The sequence below is a fragment of the Arachis hypogaea genome, chromosome 19 (genome assembly GCF_003086295.3).
Source record: "Arachis hypogaea cultivar Tifrunner chromosome 19, arahy.Tifrunner.gnm2.J5K5, whole genome shotgun sequence".
In the NCBI taxonomy this organism is placed as follows: domain Eukaryota; kingdom Viridiplantae; phylum Streptophyta; class Magnoliopsida; order Fabales; family Fabaceae; genus Arachis; species Arachis hypogaea.
In genome coordinates, this window is record NC_092054.1 from 125,919,040 (window position 1) to 125,943,424 (window position 24,385).

At 34.8% G+C, this 24,385-nt stretch overlaps 1 protein-coding gene across 1 annotated transcript; it reads left to right on the forward strand.

The window, feature by feature from the left end:
• Nucleotides 1–1,215: 1,215 nt before the first annotated feature.
• On the forward strand, nucleotides 1,216–16,938 carry LOC112776253 (calmodulin calcium-dependent NAD kinase). Its single transcript, XM_025820330.2, has 9 exons — nucleotides 1,216–1,476; nucleotides 1,601–1,789; nucleotides 3,763–3,986; nucleotides 12,900–12,961; nucleotides 13,082–13,294; nucleotides 13,395–13,524; nucleotides 15,398–15,747; nucleotides 16,031–16,175; nucleotides 16,642–16,938. Exons 1-9 carry the CDS (start codon nucleotides 1,464–1,466, stop codon nucleotides 16,882–16,884), a joined length of 1,569 nt encoding a protein of 522 aa, XP_025676115.1. The 5' UTR covers nucleotides 1,216–1,463; the 3' UTR covers nucleotides 16,885–16,938.
• Nucleotides 16,939–24,385: the final 7,447 nt, after the last annotated feature.

Consider the following 24,385-nt stretch of genomic DNA (forward strand, 5'->3'; position numbering starts at 1 on the left):
AATATTACCCCTAATTCTATTATTAATAATAATTATTAATATAAATTTAGTTTTAATAGTTTTAATACATTATTATAATAAAGATTTACATTTAAACATTATATATGTATTAGATAAATAATTTATAAAATTATAATATTTTATAATATTCATAAAATGCAATAAAACATAAATAAATAAAAATATTTATACTTTATTTTATTATAAGAACATTAATGTAATTTTATATCATTATGATTTTTTTTTTCTCACTTTTCTTCTTATCTAAACAAAAGAAATTTTTTTTTCTATTTTCTTTCTATTTATTTTCTCTTCATCCAAACAACACATAAATAACTCTACTTTTTCTTCTATTGTCTTTCCTCCCATTTTCTTTCCTCTTATTTTCTTTTTTTCTATTTTTTTTCCTATATCCAAACAAAGCCTAAGAAAATTAGAATTAAATTAGAATTACTTTATTTGCAACCGACGAGAGCAAAAATAAATACAATATAAAGTGTCCACTATAACACAAACATTTCTTTGAGGACAAGGTGAATTAAAATAAAATTAATTTAAGAAATTGGGGACAGTATCATTATTAAGAATATTATTAATTAAGTGGGTGCTAGACTGCTAGTGCTATACGGCTTTATATTTTAATAACAAAAAATAAAATAAAATTACAATAATATTAAAAAATAAAAAAATAATTAAAATTTATTTTATTTAATATTTATTAATTATTATAATAATTAATAAATATTAAATAAGATAATAATTAATAAATATAAAGCCACATATTTCATGATATCCATATGTCATGGAGATTTATCAAATGAAACTTCCAAAAATATAATAAAAAATTTGCCAGTTGAGAAGAGATATATGTCTAATATAAACAAAATGGAGCAGAAGATCATTATTTAAAGCTTCGTTGACGAATGGTTTTTCCAACATTTTTTTTCCGTCTCAATTCGAATATTATAATAATTTTTTATGAATTTTAATTTTCAGATATCCATGTGCGCTGAAAGTCAATTATGTCAGAATTTCTTTTCTAGTTGGTGAAATGATAACTACAAAAAATTACAGTATACATGCCATTTCTAAGGAAGGATTAAACCCTGATCATAACACTTAAATAATAACTTAAACAATTGCCACACTAATACAGTAATACTAAATCTCATAGTTATAACTTTATAATGATAATTCATAATAAACATCACTTTTGTATTCGCATATACATTAATTTTAAAAAATTGACAATAAGAAACACGTTTGGAGACCCAATATCAAGTTGATCTTGAAATAGATATATATATAAATAAGTGCCAACCACTCTCCCTTTCCAGAAACACAACAATAGCACCATAATAATTGAAGGCCACCCAGCACCGATATAATAATAATCTTCACTTATTAGCTTCTCCGCCCATATTTCTCTATCCATATTCTATACTCCTCAACACTAGCTAGAGATGCAGCTGCAAGGTAATTAATTCACCAAAACCTTAGATCATAGTTACTACTCTTAGCAACAAATAAAGTTAAATACATGTGTTGAAAAAAGAAGACCACATCATGAAGATTAATTCCTATGACTTGTGTCTTTCAGGTGGTTCTGGTGGAAAAGTAATCAACCTCACACATGTTCTGGTTGCGTCTTTTGCCGGATTGATTGCCGCGGCGGCCGCCTCACGATTCCGGCGGCAGAATTCTAATAAGGATAAGAAGATTATCCCCAATCTAGATAGAACAGAATCTGGGCGTGTTGGAAAGCTTGAAAAGTTCTCTCACTATGTTGGTAAGTTTTAATTTGAAGGCCTTAATTATTATCACTTGCAAAAGTAGTACCACACACAAAAGAAACACAAGCAGCGAATTCAAGGTTGAAATAATGTACATTAACATACAAATTTAAGTTGTGTTCTTTAGCTGGAAATTCATATTCACTCAAAAGATTACACTTTACTTATATACATGACAGTTTGTTTATTACTTTCTTTAATTTTGATAGTTTCCTTTTCCGTTTCTTCTAAGTCGGTTCACAGTAATGGCATATCGCACATATCTAGTGTGTTTTCTTTTCGTAAAAAAAAAAAAAGAAAGAAAGAACGAAAGAAAGTTTAGAGCCGTTGAATATATGGGCTCTTATATTCTTAGATTTTTTGGTGTCTGAACAAAAATTAAAGAAACTAAAAAAGTAAAAGAAAGACAGATAGGAGATCTCTAACTCAAGCAATATTTTTAACAATGTTACCAAGAAAATCAAACCACTCAATATATTTGTTTTGACTTCAAATTCTAAACTTTGTCATCAGAACGACCACACTATTTTCCTCTCGAAATACTGGGCCAAAATGAATCTCTTATTCTCTGCCAAACATTTCATGAATACTATATACCTTTTTCTCAGATGATATGACATTTAACCTACCCAGTATTATATATCTTTTTCTTTTATTTAAATGTCTCAATTTATTTATTCTCAAACATTTATTTTGTTGGACAACATTTTCAAACGCTTAAACGTAGTACTATTATGACTGAAACACAAATACTTTCTCGGTCCACTATTGATGAGTAGTGGCAAAGACCGAAACATATTAACAATGACTCGTATAAATTCTGGGTCTTTAATTTTTGGGTAGAGTAGAGACGTGTGTTTTATTAATTTATGGAATTTGAAAACATTTTGTCAATGGAATATTATAAAATATAAATTGTTCATAGTAGTGATTTTGGTAACTATAGTACTTTTTCTGTTATTGTAATTTTAAATTTCAATATTTTTTTGTAATTTCTTAAAAGATGTCAATATTTTTTCGGTACAGCAAAAATTGTCTATAGCACTTTTATAACCACTCAATTTTAAGTAAGAATTTTTATTTAAATAATAATAACAATAATATTAAAATTAAATTAAAAGACAAGGTAAAGTAATAAAACAAAAATAACTTTTAGTCTTGATAAAAATAATGATAACTATATATCTTATTTAATTTATGTTTTTGTGATAATAATATATTTGTTGTTATTATTATATATTATAATAGTAATTATATATTTTTTATGATTATTAAAAAAAATTTTATTAATAATTATATAATTATTGTTAAAATTTTTTAACAATAAAACATAAAACAACTAATATCAAATTATCAGTAAATATATTAGCGATTTTTTTATTGCTGCTAAAATGACTTGCGCTAAAAGTTATTTATTTATTTTTCTAACAGCGTGGGCCCTTTCTTATTTATGGGAACACTAATTTGGTGTATCTCATGTGAGGTTGAAACGTGATTATGCATAAATTTGTCTTTTATTTATTTTCTTAAAATAAGTTTGAATATTATATTATAAAATGATTTGTTCAAAAATTAAAACTAATAAATAATTATATATATAAAAAACGTACTGGCCAAACAAAATGAAGATTGATTAGGTCCAGCTAAATATTTGGTCAAAACATTATTTGACGTTGACAATTAATAATTGAGGAAGTACAAGGAGTTTATGAAGTATATGTACCATATGTATAATGGGGGATTAGAAATGAGGATATTAGATGTTTATTGTTGCTAGTATTCGAATGGTTATTTTGGATAGTATGAGATATTGTGTTTAAAAAATTAGTAGTATTTTATTTTAGATGTTTATTTTTTAACTTATATTAGATTAAATAAAAGTTTATTATACATATTGTATAAATATTCTGTTGGCTTTTTAGTAGAATTCTTAACAATTTTGTTCTAATCAAAATTGTATTTTGTATAGCGAGGCAAATGGGATTCGAGGATGTAAATGAGGTGCCAGAGCTTTGTAGATTGGCCCATGAGTATTTAAGAAAGGCCAAAGGATGTGAAGAAAATATCTACGAATATTTGGCCAATGAAAGGGACCCTGATGTTTTATACTTAAAATTGATAGATGAGTTTGATAGATGCATCCTCACTTACTTTGCATTTCACTGGAACCATGCTTCTTCTCTCATTAGCCAGGTAATTAATCACTTTTCATCTCTCTTTTTCTTTGTTGCTATGCCTAACTACTTCTTTTCATGCCTAGATATATTATCTTTAAATGAGTGGATAATATTCTTATTGTTAGTTATATGAACTTTTTATATCTTCAATCTCAGTGAATTGAAGATAGTTGTTCATTTTTCTCTTTCATAATAATTGTTTAAAGGCAAAGATATTATGCTGCTTGAATAGTAGAGTGCTATACTTGCATTAGAATTTAGATGTATCTTTTTTAAATTAAAATATTATGCCAACGTACTCATCTAGATAGTTCAACAAAATTTAATAAGGACCACATATTATATATATAGATCTTTTATACAAATAGTGTACAAGAAAAATTAATTGTTCAAATTCGAAATGTGTGGATCGTATGACTAAACACCAAAATAATGAGTTGATAAGGGAATCATGTATCTAACCTATTTGATTACGGGTTTGTTTAAATGAGCTTTTAAAAAATATTTTTTTTAAATAATATTATTAAAAAATAAAAATAATTTTATATTAAAATATTTTATATAAAAATATATTCTTATTTATTAATTATATTTATGTATAATCATATAAAATTATTTTATGTAAAAAATATTTTTTTTAAAAAAGAAATTTTAAAAAAGAAATAAATTATAGTTTTTAAAAAAAATATTTTTTTTAATTTTTTTTATTTTTATTATAAAAAATTTATCAAACACATTAAAAAAATATTTTTTTATTAATTTTTTTTATTAATTTAATAGTGTCCAAATAAACACTAAATTTTTTTAAGGAAATTGATGATATCTTAAAATAATAGTAAATTCGGATTTAGTTTATATATGCCAACATTACTTAACATTAGCAAGGGTTTTCTTTTAATTTTAATTTTTTTTAAGATTTAGAGTTTAAGGCTAAGAATTTATGATTTTAATTTTTAAGTTAGGAAATTTAAGATAAAAAAATTAGTTGAAAAAAATGGATTTTCTAATATTAATTAAATAAATAATTAAGTATAAGAGTCTTTTCTTATTTTGTTTACCTTTCATATTTGCTATATATTGCTAGATTTTACACGCTATAAAATGGTAAAGAAATAGAGTGATATAGAAAAATAATTACAGCATGTAAGCAGGGTCCAATTCTTCCTTATTCAATGAAAGGTTTTTGTCATATATAGCTGTTGTTATTTAAACCAATGAGGGCAAAAAACTAGAATAAACCAAGGGAAGTTGCAAATTACCTAAATAAGCCAAAGTGAAATTCGTTTCTGCAATAAGCCAAACCCTATATTTATATAATTCGAACCAGTGTGGTTCGAACTCTATTCGTATGTAATTCGAACCAGAGTGGTTCGAATTATGTAGAAAGAAATTCATTTAAGTAAATCGAACCAGGGTGGTTCGAATTACTTGGGAGGAAAACAAAGCACATAATTCGAACCACCCTGGTTCGAATTATAAAGGGAGGAGCTGCACCAAGTAATTCGAACCAGGCTGGTTCGAATTACACAAAATGAATTCGAACCAGTCCGGTTCGAATTAGTGGTAGACAGTGCAGTATATATATGGTTCTAGACGTGAGTTGCTCTCATAGAGGGTGTAATATGGCTAGTGAGGAGAGTTTCGGGGTTTTGGTTCACCATAGAGGATCCATTAAGAGAAAAACTCGCTCCGGTGTGAAGTTCACAGATAAGGATCCTCTCTGTATCGTCGTGAAACCAACGACTAGCTATGATGATCTTGTTAGATCTGTGCTGATGAAACTCGGTCTGGAAGGTGCGAAGCGAGTGAAGAAGTTTTTCTATCGCATTCCAATCACTGTCTTGCAGGATACGGTGAAGTATGATTGCTTCACGATTGGTAGTGATGAGGACCTGCAAGTCATGTTTCTATGTCGGAGGCAGTTTCCCGAGGTTAGGACACCAGAGTTGTTGGCAAAGTTGGTTGATGTAGTATCCAGCTCAGGGGGTTCGAACCGGAATGCCACCACTGAAGCAGCGGCAGCCGGTTCGAGTTCCAGGCCGGCCGTTGCTTCTTCGTCCGTCCCTGTGTACGAGCCAGCGGTCGAACCAGTCGCCTCCCCGTCTTTTGCTGTTGATCTGAATGATGGAGTAGGCGACGTGGTAGGATCAGTTGATATTCTGCCGAACGCTTTACAGGGAGTTCCACCGGTTGGCGTCGGTGACGGAGTGTTGGGTGATGTAGAGGAGGACGACGTCGAGCCGGATATGATTGAGGATGACAGCGGCGACGAGGTTGGAGCGACTGAGGCTGCATTGGTAGTCGGTGGTTCTAGTTCTGGCACACAGCAGTATCCACCACATTTTTCCTCTTTGGACCTAGATGCCATGAGGCAAGAGGGTTTTTCAGGGCACTCTGTTGGATTCGGAGCTAGAGATGCTGAAGGGACTGCTGGTTTGACAGAGTTCCAGGTTGGTCAGCAGTTTCAGGATAAAGACGAGGCCCTGTTAAGTGTGAAGACTTACAGCATCCGGCGAGGGGTACAGTACAAGGTTGTGGAGTCTGATCATCGCCGTTATGTGGGCAAGTGTTCTGAGTTTGGGAATGGGTGCACATGGTTGATTCGACTGAGTCTGCGGAAGCGCAAGGGCATTTGGGAGGTCAAGCGGTACAATGGACCTCACACTTGTCTTGCGACCTCCATCTCGAGTGACCACAGGAGCTTGGATTATCATGTGATTTCCGCGTTCGTTATGCCAATGGTTAGGGCTGATGCATCCGTCAGCATCAAGGTGCTCCTAAATGCCACGGCAGCACACTTCGGGTTTAGGCCGACTTACAGGAGGGTCTGGATGGCGAAGCAGAAGGCAATTGCCCTCGTATACGGTGACTGGGATGAGTCATACAACGAGCTCCCCAGGTGGGTTTTGGGAGTTCAGTTGACGATGCCCGGTACTGTTGCAATCCTACGGACGAGCCCCGTTCGAGTTAGTGGACAAGTAGACGAGTCTCAAGCTTTTTTCCACAGACTTTTCTGGACGTTTCCACCGCTCATCCAGGCATTTCGCCATTGCAAGCCTTTAGTTAGCATTGATGGGACCCATCTGTATGGGAAGTACGGGGGTACTTTGCTCATCGCGATTGCACAGGATGGGAACTCCAACATTCTACCCGTTGCATTCGCACTAGTAGAAGGTGAGAATGCAGAGTCTTGGTCATTCTTTCTCTCCCACCTTAGACAGCACGTGACACCGCAGCCCGGTCTTCTGGTTATATCGGACAGGCATAACGGCATAAAGGCGGCGCTTGAGGCTCCGGACGGAGGTTGGTTACCTCCATCTGCATACCGTGCATTCTGCATTCGACACGTAGCGGCTAATTTTGCCCTTACCTTCAAGGGCAAGGATGCACGTAGGCTTCTAGTGAATGCCGCATATGCCAAGACCGAGGTTGAGTTTGATTACTGGTTTGATATTCTTCGGTCTGAAGACCCGGCGATGTGTGAGTGGGCGAACCGGATTGATTATTCATTATGGACTCAGCATCGTGACGAGGGACGGAGATTCGGTCACATGACGACGAATATCTCGGAGTGTGTGAACTCAATCCTAAAGGGTGTCAGAAACCTCCCTGTTTGCTCTTTGGTGAAGGCAACATATGGAAGGCTTGCGGAACTCTTTGTTCGCAAGGGTAGAGAGGCTGAGGCCCAGATGGGAACCGGACAGCAATTCAGTCAGTACTTGGTGAAGTGTATAGAGGCCAACTTGAAGAATTCGAGGTGCTTCACGGTGACTTTGTATGACCGGGATAACTCCGAGTTCACCGTAGCCGAGACCACTCCGACGGGCTCTTTCTCATTAGGTACCTACAGAGTATCGCTTGCGTCCCGGACCTGTGACTGCGGGTACTTCCAGGCACTTCATTTCCCGTGCCAGCACGCACTTGCATGCTGCGCCTACTCACGGGTTACCTGGTCCTCTTATGTTCACAGCGTGTATCAGATTAGTTCAGTGTTCCGTGTGTACCAGATGGGATTCACACCGCCGATACCGGAGGGATTCTGGCCACCTTACGACGGGCCAACCGTGATCCCGGACCCTGCCAAGAGGCGTGCGAGAGAGGGTCGTCCGAGATCCACAAGGATACGAACGAACATGGACGAGGCAGATCCGAATCGGCCAAAGAGGTGTGGCCTTTGTCGCCAACCCGGACACACCCGCAGGAGTTGCCCACAGCTTGGAGGACCGTCTCACACGGGGGGGCAGTAGTAGCGATCTTGTTATTGTTAGTGTTCATTTGTTTTATTTTTCCTGTTACTTGTTATTTAAGATGATTTGTGTTATCTGTTTATCCTTTTACCTTCTAGTAATGAAAAAGTTGCATCTGAATTTGAATATGTTTAGAAATCCCATGACTGCAAAAGTTGATAACTACAGTGTTATATGATTCAATGATAATACATAGTCACTAATCCAGTAGGTAAATAACAGATTTTTAAGTACAATAAGATGAGGAAACAACAAGGAAAAATAGCTCTAAAGTAAATCATCTAAAATACATGAGTGAACCCTAACGTCCAAAATACATGAAATGTAAATCATCTAAACAAGTGGGACCCTGTCCCACAACGACGGGGAACCCGTGGCCTCTGACCTCTGCGGATAAACGGCTCCTCATCCTCTATCTCATCTGCGTCTTCATGCGGGGCAGGCTGTGCCGGCGGCGAAAAATGGAGTGGTGCGGCAGACGGCCCGGCGACAGACTGTGAGGCAGCGGTGTAAGCGGAATGTGGGGTACCTCCCAAAGCAAACTGGTCACCAACAGGTGTCGTAGCAGGCTCGTTCAGATCAACATCTAAGGGTGCCTGCGTGCCAGGGGTCTGAGGACGCCTCCGGCCCGGCTCGTCCTCCTGCATGATAGCCGAAATCTCCGCTAGAAACCGTGGACTGCCGAAGTCCGCATCAAGCGTATCTGCCCCAAGGAAGTCCTGCCACTGTGATCCGGGAATAACCCATGGAGTACCGTCCTGCTGAGGCTGGTCGTCGGTGGGAACTCCAACAAAGTAATGTCCAAAAGGACCGGACCCAAGTCCAGCGTCACTAGGCTCAGCCCCGTCACCAATCCCGGAGCCATACTACTCACCTCCGTGAACCCCATCCTGGGTACTACCACCAGCAACTGAAGTCGCCCCTGCACCATCCCCGCCCTCAGGCCCATGCTGATCATCGTCGTCGTACCCAGGGTCAGGTGCAGCGGCATGAACCGCAGCACGCCCTCTACCTCTGCCAGGATGATGTCGTCGTCGACCCCTAGCGGGGCCGGCCTCGTCGCCAGCCTCCATAGCACGCTCAAGCCACCCCCAGTCACGCTGGCTGCGACGTGTGCCCACGCGTGCTCTCCTATCAACCCGCCTCCTGTCCGGCACGTCGTCAGGCCTATCCATCTCAGGTACTTGCCCAGCTCCCCGCTGTGTGGCCTCAACAGGAATAGCAACGGCTCTCGGGTCACCCAACTGCGGATCCGGAGACAAAAACCTCTTCCCGTGCTGACTCCACCAATCCAAGAACTGATGCGACGGACCAGGGTCAGCAACAACATCGAATCGCAGCACGCTCTCCGTACGGTCGTCCCAATACTGATGCCACTTCTGCAAATGGGACGGGAACCATCGATCGCCGTCTCTGCCGTCCTTCGACATCAGAAAGTCGATGTTCAAGGCGGCCTGTGGACGGGGCTGCACCCCTCCAAACTGTGGAAGAACCCTGTCTACCTGATGCCACTCTATGGCGGCAAAGTAGATAAGCGATGTAACAGACCGCCACAGCACCATATGCCGAGGCTCCAAAACCTCGGGATGCACGACCTGAAGTACGTCAGGGCTACTGTACGGCATCCAGATAAACTGCACCCAGAACGATACAATGTCAGGGCAACTCGTGATCCTAACTCGTAAATCGTTGTTAAATAAAAAAACTTATTAAGTAACATACTGACCTCTCTATCCTGCAACCGGTCTATCCAGAGCCTCCACGTCTGAACTCTAGGACCCTTCTCGCTACTGGAAGGGATGTAACCTGACCACCTGCAACATGCACATGTGTTACCGCTACTTAAATGTGTGCTTAGGGTATCCAATACATTATGAATGAACACGCGGTTATGTGTAGTAAATTGAAATAGACAAAGATTAGTAAAGTACCTCGAGGCCAATGGCCAGCTGAACGTCTCAAATCCTGCAGGCCTAAACCGAGGAAATCGCCAGAAAATCCATGACTGAAGTAGCTGAAGTGGGCCCGCTAGCTTGATAACATTTCTGTTCGCCACACGGCACATGCACCGGTACAACCATGCCAGTGCTGCAGAACCCCAGCTGTAGGTCCCCATGTCCTCCAGCCTAGCTACAAACGGAAGCCATCTGATGTGAACCCGGTTGCCCGACTTGTCCGCAAAAAGCTGCGTGCCCAACAACATCATGATGTACGCACGGGCATAACGACGTACAGTATCCTCATCAGCTCCCTCCGGGAACTCACCAAACGTCTCCTGAAACCAGCTGCAGTTGACCGCGTACTTCTGAACCTGGCTAGGAGGAGGTACCACTCCAAACAACTCCTCGAACCAAACCCAGGCTGGACGGCCACCCTCGATGTATATATGGAACTCTGATAGGCAGCCGCTGACGTAACGCCCGTCCACTGGCAAACCCAGCTGGTATGCCACGTCCTGCAGTGTGATAGTGCACTCTCCGAACGGCATATGAAACGTGTGAGTCTCCGGACGCCATCGCTCAACAAACGCACTGACAAGGGCCTCGTCCAACCGGAACCATCTATCGTTCAGCCTTGCAAGATGGTAAAGACCAGCCATCTGCAGGTACGGAACGTATCTGTCATCCAGGACCATGCCCTGCTGCCGCCGCATGCTCCTGATGCATCGCTGAGGCTGCGGAAGAAATGAACCGCATTCTTAGAACCAGCTTAATTACCGGTGACAAACATAATCAACACGATAATTGATAAACCAAAAAATCTTACTATGTATAGCCGCTTAAAAATACCAAGAACGAGAACCATTTGCATAAGAAACTTAAATTAGAAACCACCATAGGCTACTGACATGAAAGATCTAACATTATAAAACCACAACTAAACCGCTTACATAAACCACTACTAGAAACCACTAACGTAAACCGTTAACGTAAACCGCTTACATAAACCACATACATAAACTAGTAACATAAACCACTAACATAAACCACTAAGATAAACCACTAAGATAAACCACCAACATAAACCACTAACAAAAACCACTAACGTAAACCGTTAACGTAAACCGCTTAAATAAACCACATACATAAACCACATACATAAACCACTAACATAAACCACTAACATAAACCACTAAGATAAACCACTAACATAAACCACCAACATAAACCGCTAACAAAAACCACAAACGTAAACCGTTAACGTAAACCGCTTACATAAACCACATACATAAACCACTAAGATAAACCACTAACATAAACCACTAAGATAAACCACTAAGATAAACCACCAACATAAATCACTAACAAAAACCACTAACATAAACCATTTACAGAAATCACTAACATAAACCACTAAAATAAACCACAAACTAAACCAATATCTTACTCGCATGCCAAACCACAAACTCACATGTACCGGTAAAACAAAGTTATTTCCGTACTAACCTCTTCGTTGATGACCCCAGCTATATGGGCGACTCCGTCCAAGCGATATAACCGCGCCGGATCGTCCCCATGAGCAGAGTATTGCGTTCAGGTCTTTCGCGGTGAGAATCTGGGTCGTTTTCTCTGAGATTTGGTGGGGCAGGGGAAGGTAAGAATGGTTCGAATGAGGCTGATTCGAACTCCTTATATAGCTCATTCCCTAGTAATTCGAACCAGGGTGGTTTGAATTACTAACAACCTAACTTAAGCGTAATTCGAACCAGGGTGGTTCGAATTACATGAAGAACTCATTTCCCCATAATTCGAACTGGAGTGGTTCGAATTACTTGCATAGGTAGTTCGAACCAGTCTGGTTCGATTTACATTCAATTTTTTCTTTGAAATTCGAACTGCTCTGGTTCGAATTATTTGAGGATGAAGTTCGAACTAGCCTGGTTCGAATTACATAATAATATGATCTGGCTCATTGCTGTATCGATTTTCATTTTGGCTCATATAGGTAAATTTGGATTCATGTTGGCTTATTATAGTGTTTTGCCCAACCAATGACAAGGCTAATAATCCGACACAATATAATCAAAATTATTGTGCACATATAAACTTATGTCACCCCTAAGATGGATGTTGAAAATTATTTATCAGCGTCAATATCGCTCTGCTGATGCGCTGCTGATGCGGCATTTGTTGACTCCAGAACGTTTAATGTTTAAAAAAAATATAACATCATGCATTAAAATTTAATTAATTTGGTGAGGCTGGTGATGAGTGGTTATTATTAGAATGAAAATGTTAATTTTAATATTAACGAGTTGATTGGTTATTAGTTTGATGAATTTTGTAAACAATTATTAGTGGTCTAGGAGATAAGAGACACTTAGCAACAGCCACCATGGTTTGTTTAGTGGTAAGTAGTAGTGCACAAATATATCATATCTAAGTCAAGTTCCATATGATAATTTATTTAAATCCTAATAATAACTTAATAAGTATGTTTAGTGGAGTAATGTCAGAGAATTAATTTTTTAAAATTGTTTTATTTATTTTAAATTCTAAACGTAAATTTTGAAATTTAAATCTTTAAAAAAATAAGAATTTTTAAAATAAAAAAATAATTATTAAAAATGAGTTTTTTATACTTTTTCTGTTTAGTGGTATCAACTATCAAGTTACAAGAAAGCCTTCTCTCTTCTCTCTTTCTAATTTTATTTTATTTTATTTTATTGGTCTTAATCATAGGTACTAAGTATTGATTCCGGGCAGAAAACAAAGCTGAGGAACATTCTATTGGCAGCTACAAGGTAAATCATTTTATAAATTCACAGAAATGAAATAAGAAGAAAATCATTAAAATTTGAGTTATAATAAATGTTACAATGTTGAAATTGGAATATTGATGATTAAAGAGAAAATACATACAGGAATCAAAGATTTGAGAGAATAACGAAGAATTTGAAGGTAGCAAGAGTTTTCAACACATTGGTGGAAGAGATGAAAGCAATAAAAGGTGACTCATCGCATTGTACGGAAGTGATGGTCCCCATTGCCCATAGTGAGAGGAGCCCTGTTCTGCTTCTCATGGGTGGTGGCATGGGTGCTGGCAAGAGCACCGTTCTTAAGGACATTCTTAAAGAGTATTTCATCATCATCATTTTTTTAATCAAGTCTTTAATTAGAACTCAAATTTCATATTCTTATAGTTTGGAGCTAACATGTATGAAATGAAATTGACAGATCATTTTGGTCTGGAGCAGCTTCAAATGCTGTACTTGTTGAGGCAGATGCTTTCAAGGAGAATGATGTCATTTACAGAGCCCTTAACTCAAGAGGTCACCATGATGACATGCTCATGACTGCTGAATTGGTATTATCATTCATCCTAAACACAATCTTCTAAAGGATATTATATTTATATAGAGATTTAAAATAAATAAAGTTGTAAATTCAAGTTATAATAAGAGTAAATGACAAATTATTCTTTCTCTACAAAATATATACACATATTTAAGAATAATATATTTTATTTTAGTTTTATTGAATAACGTAGATTACTTTTAAATGAGTAAAATACTATATTTTACTATGAGAAATTTGTGAAAATTTTTTAATTATAAAATATGTAAATTAATTTAATACTCGTAAAAGATTGAATTTAATATACAATCTATCTATTATATATTACTAATTTTAAGGCCAAAATGCGTCATATGTCACTCCTTCATTACAATTGAAATCAAATTTTTTTTTTCAAAATTAAAAAATTCTCCCCTCTTATCTCTTCTTTTCTCCATCTCTCTCGTTCCTTCACTCATTCTATCTCTCTCATGTATCATTATCAATGACTAATTACGAATTTTACAATCAAAATATATAACATAACATTTTCTAATTATATTTAAATTAAATTAAAATTAAAATTAAAATACTAAAATTGAAATATAGCTAGATTATATATTATATTTATATATTACTAACTAATTTAATAACTAAAATGTGTCACATGACACTCTTATTAAAATTTAGAGAAAATATTTTTCTCTAAAATTAGTAAACATCCTTCTTATATTTTCTTATCTACCTCTCTTTTTTTTTATTTCTCTCTATCCTTCTCTCTATATATATAATTTATAATTCATATTTTATATTAATAATTTGACAAATCAAAATGTGCCACCAGATATTTTCATTATAATTAAAATAAAATTTTTTTAGCTTCCAAAATTAACAAACTCCATCTCTCATTCTTCTTCTTTATATTTCTCACTCTTTTCTCTCATTCTCTATTTTTCTCTATATTTATGTTCTACAAAAAAATAAAATTAACAACATAATATAATTTAAATAAAAATATTATTATATACATATTTTTTATTTAATTTTAAATTTTTACTGCTTATCTTTTTAATATATATTTTTACTTCTTTTCTTTTAAATATTTATTACATATAATTTAAAAAATACTAATATTGTGATTAAAAGTTAGAATCAAGATTCAATTGTTTTAAAAAAATGAGTTAATTTTATAACTATCAATAGAAATTTTTTTTATGTTAATATCTAATTATATTTTTATATATCTAGAAAAAATATTATTTTTAAATAGCAAGTATAAAAATTAATTATCTCTATTTGTGCAACAAATTTAATACCTAATTAAATATAAAAATATACACGTTAAATTCTTTCAAATTTTAGATAACGAATGTTAAAATAAAGTAAAAAAATTAAACTTTTTCATTTGAAAATAATAACTAAAAAATTTATTATTTAATTTTGTTTAAGACTCTGGTCTTCTTAGTCGATGGAAACTTTTGTCTCTTACAACCGTTTTATAAAAGTAATTTAATGCTATAAATTTTTAATGTCATAATCTATAATACCAGAACCGACATAATTTTAAAAGATTTATATTTCCGTAATAGTATTACAGGTAAAATACTAGTAGTATCTAAATGTTTGCCAAAACTACTCAACAAAATATTCGTTTTGATAATTTTGTTAAATTAATTCAATATATATATATATATATATATTGAATTAGTTTATATATTTTAAAATTATGATTATCGGTACTCAAAATTTTTTATAGTAAAAAAAATATAGTTTACTATTTTTTAAATTTTAAAAAATTATTTTGTCCTTTCCTATCTTTGATAAAATTATTAGTCATACATGTTATATTATTCTAAACTAGCTTTTAAGTAATGAAAACATTGAACTCTGAAATTCTGAAACAGGTGCACCAATCATCAACTGATGCAGCATCATCTCTACTGGTGACAGCTCTAAATGAAGGGAGAGATGTGATCATGGATGGAACCTTATCATGGGAGCCTTTTGTAGAGCAAACTATTTCCATGGCAAGAAATGTTCACAAATGCAGGTACCGAATGGGGGTAGGCTACAAAGTTTCAGAAGAAGATGGAACCATAACTGAAAACTACTGGGAGCAAGTGAATGAGACAGAAGAAAATGATGAAGCGGAGGAAAATTGTAACGGAAATTCTCGTCGCAATCAAAAGCCTTACAGAATAGAGTTAGTTGGTGTAGTTTGTGATGGCTATCTTGCTGTTGTTAGAGGCATTAGGTACGTATATTAATATTCAAAAATATTATTTTTACGTTAAAATTAGTTATTAAAATCGATCACTAATATATTTGTATATAAATATATATAATATTAAATTTATTTTTAATGTATATTTATATTTTAACGTATATTTTACATTAATAATTAATTTTAGTATACATCTAACATAATTAATTAATATTATATATTTCTTGTGATTATAATTAGTATTACTTAGTTAGTTAATATAGCATAATAGTTCTAACACTTTTTTTCTTATTGCTGAATTGAAATTTGACAGGAGAGCTATCATGTCAGGCAGGGCTGTAAGGGTAAATTCACAATTGAAGTCTCACAAAAGATTCGCTAATGCATTTCCAAGATATTGCAACCTTGTGGATAATGCTAGGCTATATTGCACAAATTCCATTGGTGGTCCACCAAAGGTAAAAATAAAACAAATGAAAAAAACGTGCTTATTATTCTTTTGATGAAGCGATCTATGAGAAATATCGTCGTGAATTCTAAAAAAAAAATTAGTTGCACATTTAAATGTTTTAAAAAATTTTAATTATTAAATTATTTTTAACATTTTATATTATTAGAAAAACCAATCACATTATATTCTGTTAAATTATTTTTTAAAGGGCACAAAAAATTATCTTTTTTAAAAAAATCTCTAATTCTCTATTATTATTTAATAATCATATAAAAGTTTTTAAAAATTTTAAATTTTTTAAATCATGTTCTCCACATAGAAAATAAAAATTTAAGAATTGATTTGATAATTAAAATTTGTTGCATAATTCTTTTTCAGTTAATTCGGAGTATTGCTCAACGATTTGTTTTACAATATTTTACGATGGAAATTAGTCTGACTTTGTTGTAACATGATACTATATATGTTTACAGCTCATAGGGTGGAAGGACGGGGATAACAATCTACTGGTGGATCCTGAAGATATCAAATGCTTGAAAAAGATAGCAAGTTTGAATGCTGAAGCCGATTCCATCTATGAACTTTACAAGGATCCCAGCCCTATAATGAAACCTGGTTCTGTTTGGAAAGACATTGTTTTGGCACCTTCAAGGTCAAGTGATCAAAAACACTTGAGGGAATCCATTCATAAAATAGAGAAAACCTTGAGAAAATAGAACACCATATTTTTGTAACATATTTTGCAGTCAATCACATTAAATTGTGCATAACTCTTTCCCCCTTTTTTCTGGCAAATTGTGCATATTAAAAATCAGAAATGCTCCATAAACAACTTAGCTTATAATTAAGTTTCAATAAGTCCTATTAAAATAAAAAATTCGTTAAAATATGTAACACATTGTTTGGCTGACTTTTTTAGATATAGAAAGAAAATTGGTGTTACACAATGAAATAGAAATGAATAAAATATTTACATCGGTATGATATAAGTACAAAACGCAGGTTGCGATTTGATTTCTTCTTTTTTTTTTTTCTTTATTTCAATCCTACAAAATGCAGATTGCATTTTATCCATTTTTTTTATTTTGAATACTACAAAACTTAGGTTGTATTTTGAATTTTGAATTTTTTTTAAAACCTGCAAAATGCAGGTTGTATGTTGCTTCTTTTTTTTTTTTAATTATAGATCATAGGTTGCGTTTTGTGTAATTAAAATATTTTAATCTAAGAGCCTTGCCTATAAATACTATCGCCATCATCTCTCTTTCATACTTGTGATTTTTTGTGATAATTAGTAGTGTAATAAAAATTAGGTGAGGTGAGGTGGAAGCTATATGGAAGGTATTGTAAATTTGTGAGTATATTACAACGGTGAAATCATACTAAATGCACACGAAAGAGTGACTTTTGTATGTGAATGTCCGTTTTCTTGCTATTTCATGCACCATGAGTTTTGTAGAGTTACAAAATGGTCTTTGTGAGAACATAAAAAGTAATGGTGAGCAACATTTTATACATGAATCCTGGACAAGTATTTGGTGGGCTAATACAGTTTTAAATAATGCCCATTACTGATGACGCATGTATGCAGCAGATGTTCTATATTTATTAACAAACCCGATTTCACGTGCAAATGATAGAGTTGTACGTTGAATTTGAACAACATATGGGGCTCGACGCGGTTGGTGAGGAATTGAATATGGATGAAATCGGGGACATAGCTTGGGAAGAAAATAACAACGACAATAAAGAGAAATTCAAAGCCAACTACGAAGTTAATGATGAAAACGATGATGGAGACTAGGTAGATAATCTGACGGTGCAAAATAAAGCAGATGCAGTTGTCAACCAGCATCCATTTAGTATTTCGTCTTTTATATGAGTTCTAGATCTCGCAGTCATGCATGCTCTAAATTTTTTTGAGTATACAAATATGGGTATGTTATATTTATTCATTCATTAAAGTTACTATTATCATTTCTTTATTTAGCCTTGACTAACTAATAGTAGTTCGCATTTGAAAGGTCAAGGTAATGTTGTGGTGGAAGATTATGAGTTTAGTATCAGAATGGAATTTGGTTCTAGAGAGTTGATGATCTTTACTAGGGGTGTTTAAAATCAAATAAAATCGACTAACCGAACTGAAAAAACAAAAAACCAAACAAACTGAAAATAATAAAAAAATAAAAAAATTGACATTTTGCAATTTTTCTACAGTTTGGTTCGATTTTCAGTGCTAGAAGTGAAAATCCGAACCAAATGGAACCAGTTTACTTAAAGACCCTAATAAACCAAGCCCCCTAGTAGATGATCTAGCCGCCACTCTTGTAAATCAGTAATGCAATAAACTCTAAGTCCTTAACTCTCTCCACTCGACTGCAGCCGCCGTCTCCTCCACGCCGTGTCTCTCCACACACCAGGAGTTGCCGTCATCTCCATACACAACACTCGCCGTCTCCTCCATACACCAGCAGGTGCCGTCGTCTTCCATGCTGTCATCCTTAAGAATGGATCCTTTAAGTCAGGTATTCATCTTCTGTTCAACCTATTTTGCTATTGATTTTTTGTTGTTGATTATTGTTCAACGTGTTTGTTATTATTTTTTAAAATTGTTAGTTATTTTATTTTGTTGTGCTTCTGCTTCTGTTTTTCTATGATTATGTGTTTACAATTTTGATTTTTAATTCTATTTTTATGATTCTGTGAATTATGTAATTATGCAGTTGATATCAGTTCAAGTGAGAATATTGGCGACACAAAAGGAGCAATAGGAGTTGTTGTTGCTTTATCGAATGAATCTGCAAGTTTAAGACCCTCGACTGTATTGCCTACTGTGCCAGCTCCTCGTAGAAATACAAGGAAGCTTGCTAATAGAGGGCGAGGGAAGAGGCGGGATATTGAAGAAGCTCCTATTGATGACACTACTAAAACTGAGATTGATGATGGTAAGAGAAAGCCTTGTAGACCTAGGTCTTGAACATGGAATCACTTTACTAAAAATAAAACTAGTAATCCATAGTGCCCTAGAGCTAAATGCAATTGGTGTGAATTCCACCAAATATCTAATTCTCGGACAGATTGCAAGAGATGTTTTAGGCATGTCAGTTTCTATAGTAGCTTTAAAATCGGCTTTTACTGGTGGAAGGGTGTTGAATAATTATAGGAGTTCTCTAATTTTGATGACAGTTGAGGCATTAATTTATACATAAAATTGGCTCCGAAACTCTCTAAAACTTGTTCTAGAGGAGCTCATTGAGAATTTGGAGAAGTTAAAATTAGGTATGGTCAAGTTTCGATTGATAATTTTCTGTATTACCTTTGAATAATTTTTAATCTAGTTTTTATTTATAAATATTATTTGTTTTTATTATTCCTTGTTTTATATGTTTTGTAGAAGTTACACCCACTCCTAATCCTAATGAAGAAGATTCTAGTGTTGAGTTTGATTGAGTACATCTTGTCATGATATGAATTATTTTCTTTAATATTAGAATGTATAACTGGATTTTTTTAATATTGCATCATTATGATGAACTATAAGGTCATGCTTTTCTACTGGTGATATATTATTATTATTATTATTATTATTATTATTATTATTATTATTATTATTATTATTATTATTATAGGTATTTGTCTTTTGATTTTATGTTGGTTTGCTTAAAGGTGTTTCGTTGTTTTATTGGAGAGAACACCAAAACATGGATGTTTTTTGTTGGAAATTTATTTTTATCTTTTGTTGTGTTGACTATTGAACTTTTAATGACTTTAATTGTCGTATTGTAATTTTTTTTGTCGTTGATTGTGTCAAGAATTTTGTTAGTTATTATATTGTATGATTTCATGTTATGACTTTTTGAAATAGTATGACAGATTTTTGTTTGAAATAATTGAAAAAACTAAAAAAACGAATCAAATTGGTTAGTCTCAATAAACAAATTAAACCAAACCGAACCGCAATTTTAATAAATGATTGGATCAGATGATTTTTTCCTAAATCACCAAACTAAAGCGCACCGCGAACACCCCTAATCTCTGCAATCTGTAACACCCTACCACACAGAACTTTACACCTAGGATGTAAAACAGAGGTGGCAAGGTGCTACGACCTCTAAAAATAAAATACATATATATAACAATAGAAATAATATAATAGACTAGGAGTCTTGAAAAAAAGGGTGAAACAGAATCGCAAAAATGAAAAGCGCAACGCTCAACGGAAAGAGTTACTTGCGTGCTAAGAAACCTAATAGGAACATGATAAAGATAAGCACAAGAATAAAGGAAAGCCAAGGAAACAGCATAACTAGCCCCTCACTCAGCCTGCGAAGCTAAGGCTGGCCGGAGGATATATATATATATATATATATATATATATACACATATAAAAATACATAAGTATTCCCAAAGTACACCAAAATACCAAAGTAAACTCCTATCTCTCCCTCAACCTCTAAGAGGAATAGCATACACAAGTTACTTGGAGAGTAAGCTAAATACATATATACATATATATACAACAGAAAACCAAAATACACCCAAGGACTACTTCGCTTCCCAAGATCCAGACGCCTAGCGAGGAGCCTCTCAATCTGCATCTGAAAAAACAATAACACAATATGGAATGAGAACCGGAAGTTCTCAGCATGGTAAAAGTGCCACGCATATAATAAATAAGGTCCTGAGAATGCCATAGGCAATCCTAGAACTCCGTATATTCAGTTATCCAACTTAAGTACTAAACAGAAGCCATAAACAGTGGTAGGTATTCTGAATCTACCTAACTTACTCAATTTCAATCCACACCTAACACCAAATCATTTCTCCTTTTTCTCGATCCCTCCATCATCCATAATGCAACAGGAACAAACAACCAAACAAGTTCAAGCACAAGTAATGAACAGATAATACAAGTAGAAAATATACAAGTAGCAAGTGATATATATCAATTAGGCATTCCCAATTAAGGCATAGCAAATAAAGCACACATATGCATATGATGAATGTCTATCCTACTGGCCGTGAGCTCACGTGTCGGTTATTTTGCCAGAACCCGACACATCTGGTAGCTAACCCAGACATTGGTCTCTAGGTTGTGCATCTCCAGGAGGATCATAAACGAAGGAGAGTGCCTTTCCACATCGAAGGAGTGTGCCTTTCCACTTTTTCCTGGAGGATATACGAAGGAGAGTGCCTTTCCACATCGAAGGAGTGTGCCTTTCCACCTTGCAACTAGAGAAGAACGTGGGGGATACAATACGAAGGAGAGTGCCTTTCCACTTTCCCCACATCCACATCACGACAAGAGAGGGAACTTCCACCCTCAACTTGCCATTCCGACCATTTTGGCCACACAGTCATCTTAATTCTCATCATTTATCACATCATGTTCTTACATTCATTCCTTATAAAACTCCTTATTTTACCTCATACTTCACCCTCAAGTTCTCTTATTTTCCTAGCTTCTTTTATCAAAACACTTCCAAACCCCATTTTCACCACATTCATAAATCCTTACCTTTAAAACCTACATATTGCTAACGTAACCCATCTCAACTCATCAACAACCATTTCAAGCTACCATTAACCAATCCAATGAGCCATACCCACAACTTTACATTAACATATATCATATATATATATATATATATATATATATATATATATATATATATATATATATATATAAGCAACCCTTTACATAAACCATTCCATTAATGCATTCATCCATCCTTCACACACATTATTCCATTAACACATTTATTAACTCTTCATACATTACTCCATCAACTCATATAACAAGTCTTTATTCACAAATACCAACCATAATCCACATCATAAATAAAAACAAGAGCATATCATTAATAACTTTCACACCTCAAATTTCCAAATACATATCCATCAACAAATCTATTCCAACAATATTACAAAACTAATCATTAAGTACAATAACCAATTCAACTTATCCTATGGTTTCTCTAACCAAAGTTTTCACAACACCGTAAATATTAAACGTGCGAAACTTAAACCATACCTTGGCCGATTCTCCGCTCAACCTGGAACACTTTTAATTTCACTTTTCTTCAAGCCCTTGGGGCTCCAACAATACCAAGCTCAGATTTCCAGCCTCACAACTCCACTTCCAAGCTTTCAAAATTACCAACAAGCTTCAACATTCACATACACACTACCTAAACCACAATTACCACATCCAAACATAAAAAATCAATACCCAAATGCCTAAATTCAAAAATTTCATTAGGGTTTGAGATCTCTTACCTTTATCCACTGATCCTTAAGCAATACCCACAAGAAATCAAGTCTAGTGGACCCCTAAAACATGAAAATCATCAAGGAATTGAGTTCCTTAAACCTTAAACCCGAAATTCATATACCAGAAGAAATGGAGCTAGGAAAACACGATTTACTTACTGTTTTGTGTAGATAGAATTGAAGAACTCGACAAGCCCGACGCGTGGCCGCAAACGGCTCGTCAATCAGAGCTCCGGATCAAAAGTTATCAAGGTTTGAAGATGAGGTTAGGGTTTGCTTCTTCTTCTCCCCTCCCATGGCTGCATTCAGCGTGTTTGATAATTAAGAGATGAGAGAGGGGTTCTTTTAAGTGTTTTATGCTGAGTTGGGTTGGGCCTTGGGCCCATTTTGGGTTCGGTTCAACCGGTTCGATCCGTTTGGCCTAATCTTGGGCCAAATTTTTCGAAATTGGTATCAAAATTCTCGTTTGGACGAACTCTATCCTATTTTGATATTAGTTTTGCATTTTAATCTTCCTATTTAAAATTTGATTTATTGACTAATTATTTACCGATTTTATCGGAGTTTACATCCTACCCACCTAATTAGAAATTTTGCCCTCAAAATTCAGATTCAGTTATCTGAAAAGAGGTGTGGGTAGTCCTTCGGCATATTCAGAGTTTCTTGAAACTGACCTCGTTACTCGAAACGTCCATCTCCTTTCATTTAAGCTGGTTTAGGTTGTAAGACATGAATTTGTTTTAGAGGCGTGCTTCAGAAGTTACGACATATGGAGTATGTTCGAATAGGTTCGAAAGGTACGGCAAAAACTATTTGGCACGCCACTGACCATCAATACTTCTCCAAAATTTGAAATGGCCTAACTTGGCGGGATTTAACTTCTTAGATCTGCCTATCTCTTTTGTCGGCTTCCATAATGAGAATCTTTACTCAAATTTGCGTATCTTTTTCTTTGTTGTCTCGTTGATATTCCTAATAAGTAGTTTGCTCCGATGGGCAAAACGGACTTGATCACTTGATCCACGAGTTCCTAACAGTATCACCTTTTGTTCTAGACCTTGGCAATCTATTAGGAAATCAATAGCTATTCCCTTTTACCTTTAATGTAGAACCTTCAATGGTTGTGGCATTTAGAATGGCTTTTGGTGGTCTTTCATTTCTTTCTCATTCGTCAAACTTGTAATCACATAGATTTCCACTTCTTTCTTCACTTCTAACTGCTCAAAATATCTTCTTGGATTCGTGGTATGTTTTAGAAATCTCAAGGTAAATTCGATAATCCTCACTTGTAAGTTTCGGACAACAGTTCCTTATTTTAACTTCTGATTACATAACCCTCTTTTAGCATCTTTTTTATTCAACCGGCTTCAGTACTCTTAGTAGCTCCTTATTACCAGTATTGCACTCCTTAAGTTCTTGACTCTACGTTCTCTATTTCAGCATTAGGTATATAGAATCTGTTCTTAGTTCCCTTTTGTTTACCAGACCTCAACATCCTCGGCAGATCTTTACTGTCTTCTTACACTTCTTGCATTTCGTCCTTGCTACATTTTAAGATCGCAATAGATTTAGTTTGACTCCTTTAGTTATACCCTGATATCCAATTTAAAGTTCCAACTTACCTAGCCTTCCTTCCTCCGAAATTTATATCCAAGCATTTTCCCAGAAACTTCTTACTCAGGGTGTCCGTTACCACTTCACAATGTTGTATTTACACTTACCCTAGACCCCTCTGGTAAAGTATCGCACTAATTCTGAATTATTAAATAAGTTCGGGTATTCTGATTACTGGATTTAGGGTTAATCCTTCTCTTGAAGTTCGAAAGCTCTCTTCATATTCGCGTATCCATGTAACCGGTGTATTTCTAGTGCGTTAAACTAATCATAGGCTTTGTGGTCGGCAAGAATTTAGCTCCAAAACTCTCTTTTTGATGGCGCACGCTT